Raw genomic sequence first — 13,654 nt, forward strand, 5'->3', positions numbered from 1 at the left:
AATGCAGAATGTAACTTTCTTTGTCCTGAATCACGTGAACTTTCTTGGTTAATGAACAAATCACTTTCCATCTGGTAATGAGTCCTCCTGATGAATTGCCACATGTGGTTAGATGGAGGCGCAGTGTTTCATCCTGTTTCCGTGGCCCAGTGACAATGGTGTCATTCTATGTGGCTGTGTTACTTCTCCTCGTTCCTCACCACACTTACCACCACCACATCGTGGCTGACACAACAGAAGACACCAAAAAGTGAAGAACGGAACACTTAGGATTAATCATAAACACTGGCTTGCTCTGGGTAGCGCAAAATCCATTGTTCTAAGTCCATCAGCTCCATTAAAACAGGGACCAGCCATATGTGAATCTAGCTTGGTCCAGCCATCAATCAGAGCAGTTCAGCCCGAACTTCTATGAACTGCTATGGACTGCTAGGGACTGCTAGGGACTGCTATGGACTGCTAGGAACTTTTAAGGACTGCTAGGGACTGCTAAATCTCCTCAGTGCACGAATTAAAACAACTTCAGAACAGTTTCTGGCCCATATATCCGCTGTCAAGACCCCACCCCGCCACACCAAGGCTGGCCTCTCCTGCAACAACTCCAGATCTGCTGGACAGGGCCACACAGCACAACCTTTAAAAATATTTCTGGATCAAAATTGTATTTCATCAATCGTAGCGCCTACACCAACATTCTAAGCTGTTCTGATCCATGGTCGCATCATTTAAAGGAATGTGTCTGGGGTACGACGTTCATTTAACGACAGTCATTTTTTCGAAGTTTTTTTGGAAATTTCTTTTCTCGAAAAAACTCATAAAAACATAGGGGGAAGGTGTGGGGAAGGGTATATAAGGGGTGGGGTAGGTCATACTACTTTAATTGGGCAGGGTGCAGGGGGTGGAACCCCCAAAAAGAAAGACAAATAATTTCAATGAGTTTTTCAAGAGAAACAAATGTGACAGAAAAAGCATCGAAAAAATGGCCATCGCTAAATGAACATAGAACCGTGCTGCCATGTCTTTAAGTGGAGCGTTCCAGCCCGAACATCCCACAATGCAATCTGCTGCTAGCACAAAAGCAAGAGGGGGTGCAGACAACACACATGACACGTGGCCACTTGACAGGTGTGCAGGGGAGAAATCGGGCCTCATGACAACTGTGGCAGTCCGGAAGCACCCAGTTCTTCCGTGGTACCCATTCCCATATGGAAAAGAGACTTACAAATTGCCGGCGCCTGATTTACCGGACTGCCAGCATTGTAATCCCCGGGTTACCGCCAGATTCGGAATGAGGCCCATTGAGTGTATTTACACTCTTGTCACTCTGATGCCATATTAAGTGCACCATAGGGAAGTGTGGGCGACTGTCTGGGCTTAGTCTCTATTCTCGGGTGGAGACTGCTAAAAGTCTAGGAGGATTCATGTAGCAGAATGAGTGCTCTAGAAGCAAACTCACTCTCTCACTCACTCATTCATGAGGTGTGAGATAGCTCTCAGTCTGCCAACCAACATCCTGAGAAAGGTGAAATGAGCACCTGTGGTTTTCACACCCAGGCCAGAACCTTCTCTGAAACCAACAACATCATACCTCCAAGACATCCTTGCTCTTTACTTTTGGTGGGAGGCCTCCTTCGGCCTGGCTCTTTACTTGTGGTGGGAGGCCTCCTTCGGCCTCCAAGAAAGCCTGGCTCTTTACATTTGGTGGGAGGCCACCTTCGGCCTCCAAGAACGCCTGGCTCTTTACTTATGGTGGGAGGCCTCCTTCGGCCTTCAAGAAAGCCTGGCTCTTTACTTGTTGTGGGAGGCCTCCTTCGGCCTCCAAGAAAGCCTGGCTCTTTATTTGTTGTGGGAGGCCTCCTTCGGCCTCCAAGAAAGCCTGGCTCTTTACTTGTGGTGGGAGGCCTCCTTCGGCCTCCAAGAAAGCCTGGCTCTTTACATTTGGTGGGAGGCCACCTTCGGCCTCCAAGAACGCCTGCCTCTTTACTTGTGGTGGGAGGCCTCCTTCGGCCTCCAAGAACGCCTGGCTCTTTACTTATGGTGGGAGGCCACCTTCGGCCTCCAAGAACGCCTGCCTCTTTACTTGTGGTGGGAGGCCTCCTTCGGCCTCCAAGAAAGCCTGGCTCTTTACATTTGGTGGGAGGCCACCTTCGGCCTCTAAGAAAGCCTGGCTCTTTACTTTTGGTGGGAGGCCACCTTCGGCCTCCAAGAACGCCTGGCTCTTTACTTATGGTGGGAGGCCTCCTTCGGCCTCCAAGAAAGCCTGGCTCTTTACTTATGGTGGGAGGCCTCCTTCGGCCTCCAAGAAAGCCTGGCTCTTTACTTGTTGTGGGAGGCCTCCTTCGGCCTCCAAGAAAGCCTGGCTCTTTACTTGTTGTGGGAGGCCTCCTTCGGCCTCCAAGAAAGCCTGGCTCTTTACTTGTGGTGACAGGCCTCCTTCGGCCTCCAAGAAAGCCTGGCTCTTTACTTGTGGTGAGAGGCCTCCTTCGGCCTCCAAGCACGCCTGGCTCTTTACTTGTGGTGACAGGCCTCCTTCGGCCTCCAAGAAAGCCTGGCTCTTTACTCGTGGTGACAGGCCTCCTTCGGCCTTCAAGAAAGCCTGGCTCTTTACTCGTTGTGGGAGGCCTCCTTCGGCCTCCAAGAAAGCCTGGCTCTTTATTTGTTGTGGGAGGCCTCCTTCGGCCTCCAAGAAAGCCTGGCTCTTTACTTGTGGTGGGAGGCCTCCTTCGGCCTCCAAGAAAGCCTGGCTCTTTACATTTGGTGGGAGGCCACCTTCGGCCTCCAAGAACGCCTGCCTCTTTACTTGTGGTGGGAGGCCTCCTTCGGCCTCCAAGAAAGCCTGGCTCTTTACTTGTGGTGGGAGGCCTCCTTCGGCCTCCAAGCACGCCTGGCTCTTTACTTGTGGTGACAGGCCTCCTTCGGCCTCCAAGAAAGCCTGGCTCTTTACTTGTGGTGACAGGCCTCCTTCGGCCTCCAAGAAAGCCTGGCTCTTTACTTGTGGTGGGAGGCCTCCTTCGGCCTCCAAGCAAGCCTGGCTCTTTACTTGTGGTGACAGGCCTCCTTCGGCCTCCAAGAAAGCCTGGCTCTTTACTTGTGGTGACAGTCCTCCTTCGGCCTCCAAGAAAGCCTGGCTCTTTACTTGTGGTGGGAGGCCTCCTTCGGCCTCCAAGAAAGCCTGGCTCTTTACTTGTGGTGACAGGCCTCCTTCGGCCTCCAAGAAAGCCTGGCTCTTTATTTGTGGTGGGAGGCCTCCTTCGGCCTCCAAGAAAGCCTGGCTCTTTACTTTTGGTGGGAGGCCACCTTCGGCCTCCAAGAAAGCCTGGCTCTTTACTTATGGTGGGAGGCCTCCTTCGGCCTCCAAGAAAGCCTGGCTCTTTATTTGTTGTGGGAGGCCTCCTTCGGCCTCCAAGAAAGCCTGGCTCTTTACTTGTTGTGGGAGGCCTCGTTCAGCCCCATCACCAGACCTGCTATTTTCAGATGTACAAGTATCTATTTGAAAAAGACAGAGCGAGGGGAAAGAGAGTGAAAGAAAATGATAAAAAGAGAGATAGAGCGTGATAGAGTGAGACAGAGCGAAAGAGAGCTTGAAAGTTAGAAAGTGAAAATGGGAGCTGTTTTCAGAGGACAGCATTTGGAGGGACAGCAGACAGACATGTGGCGTATTTCCTTCCAAGCTTTGTTATTTTTTTTCAAAACATTTTTTTTATTAAAGTGCCTTTCGTCACAAACAACCTTTAACACTGTAAAACACGAAGGAAGGAACATACATGTTAAAACTAATTTCAGCAATAACTTAATAAACATTCAATTCATGATTTTCATCATTTACCTAAAGAATCAAATTCAAAAATGCATAAAACATCACCTAATTCATAGGCGTCCTCTCATATTTTGTTCAATAGTTTTTCAACTTCCATCCATGTATAAATACATCGCATAATTCAAGACGAGGCCGCTTTGCTGTGCCCTTAATACACCGTCGCACCACTTCATGGCTTGTTGTGAAGTGCTGCGCCTGTCTTTACATTCGCAGGCCTCATTACACTATACAGTGCAATGTTAGCCTATGTTATTCTATGTCAAGCCAGCCTGGGCATGACCCAGGGTCTGCAAATTGCAGTCAATTGTCTGGAGCCTCCCTGCCCTCTACCTATTAACAGATATTCCAACTGCAACAACATTCAGGGTCTCCCGTTGGTTCAACTAAGCCAATTACTTTGCGGTCATTTACTTCGTTGCAAACACTTTGAATTACTTTCATTTTGGTACATGTATTGAAGGGTTATGGGGTAAAATGGAGGGTTTGGGGGCTTGGGGTAGGGGTAGTAGTGAAAGGCAAAGGGGGGCATAAGGGGACCCTACCAAATAATGAAGAATGTGGAACCCACTCAGCCTTCCATTGGGTAGTGATGCAGCACTGCTGTGCACACCCTTTGAAGAAGCGACTGCGGTAACCGGCCACAGACCTCGGCATTACCATGCTTGCAGGTACCGGTGAGGCAGGGCATTCTATATTTTGATTCTATGGTATGCTATTGCGCAGGCAATGCTATGTTAATGCCCAGCTGCAAATAACATATTTATGCACCAAATGCCAGCTATTCTTTAATGTCATACTCACTAAAGCAACCCAAAAGTGGGGTGGAACCGGGCCGCATTTGCATATGCTCTTTCCCCTTTTGTAACGGCTTTGCAGGTGTAGAACTATGGTCTGGAGGGTTGCCCAGAGCAATGGCAGAGGTTATGACTAATTCTAAACCTTTCAGCCATCACCTCTTTTGTATTGCTATGTCTTACTCACTGCCACATTGCAAGCCGAATTATCACCACAGGTTAATGGTCCATTCCCTACAAGCCCCTTCCCGGTCAGCAACTCACTCTGGGCCAGTGTCACATGCCCCCGTACTACATTAAGACCAAGCAGAACACCTACACCTGGGCTTCCTTCTGCATAAACATTGTCTAAGTACCTGAACCACAACACACCTATAAGCATAAGTGCTCGCACCACAACTCACCTAGGAGCATAAGTGCATGCACCACAACTCACCTATAAGCATAAGTGCCCGCACCACAACACACCTAGAAGCATAAGTGCCCGCACCACAACTCACCTAGGAGCATAAGTGCCTGCACCACAACACACCTAGAAGCATAAGTGCCCGCACCACAACTCACCTAGAAGCATAAGTGCCCGCACCACAACTCACCTAGGAGCATAAGTGCCCACACCACAACTCACCTATAAGCATAAGTGCCCGCACCACAAAACACCTAGAAGCATAAGTGCCCGCACCACAACTCACCAAGAAGCATAAGTGCCTGCACCACAACTCACCTAGGAGCATAAGTGCCCACACCACAACTCACCTATAAGCATAAGTGCCCACACCACAACACACCTAGACGCATAAGTGCCTGCACCACAACTCACCTTGAAGCATAAGTTCCCGCACCACAACTCACCTAGGAGCATAAGTTCCCGCACCACAACTCACCTAGGAGCATAAATGGCCTCACCACAACTCACCTATAAGCATAAGTGCCTGCATCACAACACACCTAGAAGCATAAGTGCCTGCACCACAACTCACCTAGGAGCATAAGTGCCTGCACCACAACACACCAAGAAGCATAAGTGCCCGCACCACAACATACCTAGAAGCATAAGTGCCTGCACCACAACTCAACTAGAAGCAAAGTGCCCGCACCACAACTCACCTAGAAGCATAAGTGCCCGCACCACAACTCACCTAGGAGCATAAGTGCCCGCACCACAACTCACCTATAAGCATAAGTGCCTGCACCACAACACACCTAGAAGCATAAGTGCCTGCACCACAACTCACCTAGAAGCATAAGTTCCTGCACCACGACACACCTCCACACACCTAGAAGTATAAGTGCCCGCACCACAACTCACCTATAAGCAGAAGTGCCTGCACCACAACTCACCTAGAAGCATAAGTGCCTGCACCACAACACACCTAGAAGCATATGTGCCCACACCACAACTCACCTAGAAGCATAAGTGCCCGCACCACAACTTACCTATAAGCATAAGTGCCTGCACCACAACTCACCTAGAAGCATAAGTTCCTGCACCACGACACACCTCCACACACCTAGAAGTATAAGTGCCCGCACCACAACTCACCTATAAGCAGAAGTGCCTGCACCACAACTCACCTAGAAGCATAAGTGCCTGCACCACAACACACCTAGAAGCATATGTGCCCACACCACAACTCACCTAGAAGCATAAGTGCCCGCACCACAACTTACCTATAAGCATAAGTGCCCGCAACACAACTTACCTATAAGCATAAGTGCCCGCACCACAACTCACCTAGAAGCATACTCGCACACAGAGAAAAGGTTCTTCTGCACTCAACACCTTTTGCATCCAGTCTCTCCCCTAAATATGTTCTCCCTTCTCTTTCAGGACTTAGTCCATCTCGTTGGAAGATAGCTTTAATACTCCCAAGGCACGGCCACCCGGCCGCACACCTCAGCAATCACCCGCAACTTGATCTCGTAGCGCACATCACCTCTGCCACGAGAATGCAGCTAAGTCCCATGACAAACATTGGGTCTCGCTGGAGACATAATCAGTCTCCTTGACTCGCATACCCTCCCGACAGCTTTCACAGCGCCCATTCAGAAGCCTGTTCTACATGGGGTGCTAGCAGGGACTTAACCACCCCTACCTACCTCGTACTGGCTAAAATGCACACACGCATTCTAAACTCACTGACCAATCTCTCATACCTCGGACTTCGGTCCTCCAAGGGCGTTCACCTACAGCGCTTTGAGGCTATAACAATTGCACTCGGCGCTATAAAAATGACATATTACATTTCTTAGCAGCAAGAAGCCGAAATAATTAAAGTTGCGCTATACCAGAACACGTTACATTACGTTAGTTAGGGGATAAACACCCACCTGGCAGGCTGAACCAGCTTTTAATGGCCCGGCGCTTGTATTACAAACCAAGGGCAGCCAGGTAGGTGTACTTCGCCACCGCCACCTGTGGGCAGCAACAGCTATCAGCGGGCGCTAATGCACTGTAATAGATCGTTGCTCTTGTGTCGACCTCCTTTTCCTCTCAGCTCTCGGAGTGAAGAAGAAAGGAAAGGGGGCGGGGGTGGAAAGGAACATTTTTCTCTTTTGTGTTTTTGCAGCAAACAATAGAGGCAGTCGAGGAGTGTCGGATGCTTTGGCAGCTGCTGACAGGTTGCTCCAAATGCGGGCTTCAACTGTTTGTTAACGCGCCCTTTGGGAGAGACGCTGCACCCGCTGCAGGTGTCAAATTACTTCACTCACACATTCACTCACTGTTCATGACATCACCGGGCACTGCCCAAACCAGGCACAGTGTAAGCCGGTCAATGTCTATGTTAGGCACAGCAATACCAGAGAGGTGTACAGCATTAACAGGGCCGGGCATTAGCAGGGCACAGCAGAAAAGTGAAGCACATTGGGACGCAGGGCATAATCAGGGCACCGAGATAGCAAGGAAGCTAGTAGGAGGGCACTACAGATCAATCGACATTGGCACGGCCATATGCTACACTGCTGAAACCAGGGCATTTCTGAGAAACTATAGAGAAAGGGCATTGCCCACAGAAGGCAGGAAATACCCAAAAATGCAGGACGTACGCAAGGTCCACTGAGCGAGCGAGGGGGCGGGGGGGGGGGCATTACCAGGGTATTAACTGAGCAAAGGGGGCCATTAGAACATAACTGGCCAAGCAAGGCTGGGCACTACTGTTGCAGTGACGATAAAAGGGAGCGCGCGGGCAGCTCAGACAGGGCATTTAAAGGACAATGTCAAAGCAGGGCACTGCAGAAAGCAGGTGATTCCCATGCCAGCAGGCGGGCTACTGCAGAGGCAAAGAAGGGCCTTATGCCAGCGCTGCCCACGCACTGATGGGCACTATTGGGGCACGCTGGAGGAAGTCAGGGCACTGCAGAAGACGTGTGATTCCCATGCCAGCCGGCAGGCTACTGCAGAGGCAAAGAAGGGCCTAATGCCAGCGCTGCCCACGCAATGATGGGCACTATTGGGGCACTGCTGGAGCAGGGCAAGGCACTGCAGAAGGCGGGTGATTCCCATAAAGGCAGACTAGTTCCTGGGCACAGAGGGAAGCGCACCTAGGATGGGCAGTGTTAGAGGAATGCCGAAGCGGGGCAGGACAGTGCCAATGAGTGTGTGTCACTAGACGGGCACTGAGGGCATGAGCAGAGACCTCGCAGTAGTGCACTCATTCCCGTGCTCTCTCACACGTAGCTCCTCTGATTTCCCATTCCAAATGCAGCACTACAAAGGCCCAGGTGCAAAAAGAAGACCCAGTGCGAGGTGCTCTGGTGGCACCTGACGTGTGCCAACTTCAGGTCCCTGCCACATTAGCAGGGCACGGCCCTGCACGAGTTTACAAGAGTTATACGGACAAATGAATTCCGCTGTCTTGTTCAGCGCTTACAGCAAACTTCGAGCCATTTCAAAGCGCTATACGAGAGAGGGGAACTCACGAATGGGAGCCCGGAGGTATAGAAAGCATGTGAGCTTAGTTACACACGTGTAAAGACAATGAACTCTTGCTGCCCTAATGCTTGTGTCTTGTAGCTCCCTAAAAACAGCGCCCCCGCCAAAATGCCCTGCTGTTCACCCTGGGCAATTACCTTTGACGTTAGAATGCATACACGCCTGTGACAGCTACCCGCCCTCTCGATCCGTGTAGAACTCCAGGTCTCCAGGGCCATAATCCTGTTGGGTTTTCAGGATATCCCTCATTAATATTCATGAGAAGAAATGTGCATACATTTAGAATCACTGTATGCAAATGTCTCTGATGAATATTAAGGAGGGGTATCCTGAAAATCCAACCTATTTCCGGCCCTCGTGGTCTGGAGTTGGACAACCCTGATGTTGAATATTACCAGGGGCTTGCTGAATGGGTGGCTTGATCAATTGATGGTTGGCTTGATGAATAGATGTAGAGAAAGACGTGTGGGTGGTTTGGTTGGGTGTGTGCCTTGCTGAGTGCACTGACTGGTGGATGGATGGATGGATGGATGGATGGATGGATGGATGGATCAAACGGTCGTTGGGTGGCTTATGGATGGATGTGTGGGCCATATGGGTAAAAGAGCATTGAGTGCATCAATGGATGAATGGTGTATGGATTAATCGATGGTACGATGGATGAATAGATAGGTGGAAGGAAACACATACAGGTGATTTGGGGATGCATGCATTGGGTGAGTGATTGATGGGTGGCTAATCGATTGATATGGGTGGATGTGTGGATGGATGGGTAGAGCAACCAATTGATGGTGCTTTATGGGTGGAGGCATGGGTCATATGGGCAAAGAGCATTGAGTGGATCGATGGATGAATGGTGTATTGATGAATCGATGGTAAGATGGATGAATAGATAGATGGAAAGACATACAGGTGATTTGGGGGATGCGTGCATTGGGCTAGTGGATTGATGGGTGGCTAATGGATGGATGGGCGGATGGGTATATGGATGGGTAGAGCCACCAATTGATGGTGTCTTATGGATGGATGCATGGATCATATGGGAAAAGAGTGTTAAGTGGATCAATTAATGAATGGTGTATTGATTAATCGATGGGTAGATGATAGATAGGTTGATGGAAAGGCATATGGGTGATTTGGGGATGTGTGCATTGGGCGAGTGGATTGATGGGTGACTAATGGATGGATGTGTAGAGCAACCGCCAGATGGTGCCTTATGGATGGATGCATGGGTCCTATCTGAAAAGAGCGATGAGTGGATCAATGAATGAATGGTGTATTGATCAATCAATGGGTAGATGATAGATAGGTGGATGGAAAGGCATGCGGGTGATTTGGGGGATGAGTGGATTGATGGGTGGCTAATGGATGGCTGGGTGGATGGGTAGAGCAACCGATTGATGATGCCTTATGGATGGATGCATGGGTCATATGGGCAAAACGCATTGAGTGGACCGATGGTTGGTGTATTTTTGAATCGATGGTAAGATAGATGAATATGATAGGTGGCTGGAAAGATACACAGGTGATTTGGGGATGGGTGCATTGGGCGAATGGATTAATGGGTGGCTAATGGATGGATGCAAGGGTCATATGGGCAAACGAGTGTTGAGTGGGATGATGGATGAATGGTGTATGGATGAATCAATGGTTAGATGGATGTATAGATAAGTGGATCCCAACACAGGCGGGTGAACATGCATTGGGCGAGTGGATTGATGTGTGGCTAATGGATGGATGAGCGGATGGGTAGATGGATGGGTAGAGCAACCGATCGATAGCACCTTATGGATGGATGCAAGGGTCATATTGGCAAAAGAGTGTTGAGCAGATCAATGGATGAATGGTGTATTGATGAATCTATGGGTAGATGATAGAAAGGTGGATGTAAAGACATACGGGTCATTTGAGAGATGCGTGCATTTGGCAAGTGGATTGATGGGTGGCTAATGCATGGATAGATGGTTAGAGTAACCAATTGATGGCACCTTATGGATGGATGCATGAGTCATATGGGCAAAAGAGTGTTGAGCTGATCAATGGATGAATGGTGTATGGATGAATCGATGGTTAGATGGATGTATAGATATATCGATGCCAACACATGTGGGTGATTTGAGGGATCCATGCATTGGGTGAGTGGATTGATGGGTGGCTAATGGATGGATGGGTAGATGGATGGGTAGAGCAACCGATTGATGGTGCCTTATGGATGGATGCATGGGTTATATGGGCAAAGAGAATTGAGTGGATCGATGGATGAATGGTGCATTGATGAATCAATGTGTAGATGATAGATAGGTGGATGGAAAGGCATGCAGGTGATTTGGGGGAAACGTGCATTGGGTGAGTGGATCGATGTTTGATCGGATAAATCAGCACTCAATGCGGGGGATGAAGGATGGATGCATGGACATACGCGCAGTTTGAGGGTTATGTGCATTGGGAGCGTGGTAGATGAATTTGGTGGATAGATGTGGATGAAGGGATTGGGGGCATGTGTGGAAGGGAGTGGTATTTTGGTGCATTAAGGGATGGAGGGCAGGGAAAGTGGATGGATGAAGGGGAGGATCAGAGGGGATAGGATAGATAGGTAGAAGGATGAATGAATGGGATGGGGTGGATAGGCAACTTTGTGGTGATGCACCCCAAAATACGTATCCTCAAGGCGTTTTTTGCCTGAAGGAGGGATGGCCGCTACAGGTGGGTTGACCAATGATGACAGGCCATAGTGAGACCTGCGGTAGAGTAAGAATGACAGGTGACGATGAAAATTCCAAAATGGAGGAGGCACCCCGATAACCCGGGAGGTGTCCTCCTCCTAAAGCTCCCTCTCCCTCCGCAAAGGAGAGGAGGTGACGACAGAGCGCGGCAAAAGCGGGGGGAAAGCCTGCGAAAAGTAAAGAGTGCGGCAAAAGGTTAGAAAACCTGCAAAGGACCACAATGAGAAGGGGCGGAGCTACCCCTTTAAAGCAGGCAGGCTGCCCACTGCAGGCATCATCCAGCCTTGGCAGTGGGACGCCCGCCTGCCACCAAGGATTTCGTAGAGTTGGGCCTATGATGGACTTGTGGAAAGCAAGGGGAAGCAGGTTTTGGACATGGAGCAGTCGCTGCATCTTCCAAAGTATTTCCACTAATGTGTGCAGTGTGTTTTATGATTTTGTGGAAAATAAACCTGCGGCCTTTTTATGCCAAAAATACGCAAGACTCATGTTACGCTTTCCTGGGGTGAAAGAGGGAATGAGTCATTGCTATGTAATGGGTCCGAAATGGACGGATGCACGGGTTATGATAGACACAATAGGCACCCAAAGAGATTTTGAGGGGTCTGAAGGGCAGGGGAGGGGGGGGAGAAGGCCCAGAAACGGAAGCGGAAGCAAAGCATTAGGCCCGCCTCCCGTGGCAGAGGGGGCGGGGAGCACTGACCTCTTAGTACTCCGGCTGGCATCAGGTACAGGTCCTTGGCAAGGGGGGCGCTGCAGCTCTGCCCGGCGGCCAGGAGGAGGATGAGGATGGCAGCACAGGCGCAGCCGGGTCCCATCGTCTTATTCGGCAGGGGCCTGGAGCCTGCACCGGCAGCAGCTGGCCTTCTGGCGGTCCTTTCCCCAGTCTGCACTCTGCCCCCTCACTCACTCTCAACGCCCTATCCCTCTGCTTTCTACTGCCTGTGTGATGTATTCTTCCGTTTCCCTCACCCGTCGAATTCTGTTCTATATGTCTGTTAAGAGAGGGGGGTAAGCAGAGTTCTAAGTATCCCCTCTGCGGGAAGATGAGGAAATGGCGATATGTGACCAGGATCACACAAATAATGAAGAGCAGTAGGCAGGATTTCAAATCCGGTCTCCCAGTACACCAGTCAACCTCCCCACCAAAGGGCCGCCAACTCGCTTCACTTTTTCAGTCCCTTTTGCATGTTATCATCCCCCCTGTCCTCAGTGACACCCCACTGTCCACTAGAGCAAGTCCCTGAATGCCCGCGCCTCTCGTGTTTCTCTCTCCAGCAGCCCTCTCTTGACCCCCCTCCTTCCACCGTCCACTTTCTCTCGCTTCGTGACGTCCTTGTACTGTCCTGGTGTTGTCGAACTCTCAGCCCCCCAGTCTTCCGCTTTGTTTGTTTTCCTTCCTCTCTACTCGTCTTGTCACCCCCTCAGCCCCCCCCTGTGTTCTCTTGCTGCACCCTCAGCTATCACATCGCTTTCTCTCACTCTGTGTTGTGGTTCTCTGACTTCCGATGTGTTAGTCTCTTCTTTCTAGTACTCCCTCTGTCTCAATGTTTTTTCCCTCCCAACTGTCCTTGTTTTTCTTTCTGAGTTTTTGTCTCTCACTCGCACTGTGCTTGCCTTATCGCTCTCCCACTTCTTGAGTTTTCCTTTCTTTTTTCGCTCACTCCCACTTTCCTTGTGTTGACGCTGCCTCGCCTCTTGAATTTTGATTTCTTCTTTCTCACCCTCCCGATATCTTTGACTTGTTGTTGCTTTGCTTCCTGAGTTTGTGTCTCTTCTTTCTTCCCCTCCCGCTGTCTTTGACTTGCCGTTGCTTCGCTTCCGGAGTTTGTGTCTGCTGTTTCTCCCCCTCCCACTGTCTTGTCTTGCCGTTGACTCGCCCCCTGAGCTTTCGTCTCTGTTTTCTCTTGTTGTTCTGGGACTATCCTCGCCTCGTTAGGCCCACCGTCCGTACTGAAGATGACAGCCAAACAATAAGGATAGGGGTGAGGTAGCGTTGTATATATACACACAGAGTGGAGGGGGAGGGATAGGGGTAGTGGTTCCCAGCAACTGTTTTCATTCATTAATGCATCTGCAAAGATGCCAAAGGCTGGCCACGCGGAGGGGAGGGTGGAGGCAGGGCAAGGGAAGGGATGGCAAGAGGGCTGGGGGTAGTCAACGGTGGGGGCAGTGATTGGGAGAGTTGGCAAGTTCATGAAAGTGTTGAGGTAGGCCCGGCTGGCCTGGGCCTGGTGGGTGAAGAGAGGAAGATCTGGTGGCAGGTCCAACACTGAATGGAGCCATTGTCCGCCGGGGCCGGAGCAGCCGGCTCCATCAAAGGCCGGCCTAATGATCATAGGCGGCGGGCACTCTTGATCACTTCCATGCTTTTATCCAACCCAAT

The 13,654-nt window shown here is 50.3% G+C and overlaps 1 protein-coding gene across 1 annotated transcript in view; it reads right to left on the reverse strand.

Moving 5' to 3' along the window:
• The window catches only part of PRSS56 (serine protease 56), a 135,861-nt gene extending 123,209 nt beyond the window's left edge, over positions 1–12,652 (reverse strand). Inside the window, exon 1 of the mRNA XM_069617542.1 lies at positions 11,972–12,652. Coding sequence (XP_069473643.1) covers positions 11,972–12,086 — 115 coding nt within the window. The 5' untranslated portion in view covers positions 12,087–12,652. The remainder of the gene's footprint in view (positions 1–11,971) is intronic.
• Between the last annotated feature and the right edge of the window lie 1,002 nt (positions 12,653–13,654).

This window comes from Ambystoma mexicanum, chromosome 10 (assembly GCF_040938575.1).
Source record: "Ambystoma mexicanum isolate Mex_15411 chromosome 10, UKY_AmexF1_1, whole genome shotgun sequence".
NCBI lineage: Eukaryota > Metazoa > Chordata > Amphibia > Caudata > Ambystomatidae > Ambystoma > Ambystoma mexicanum.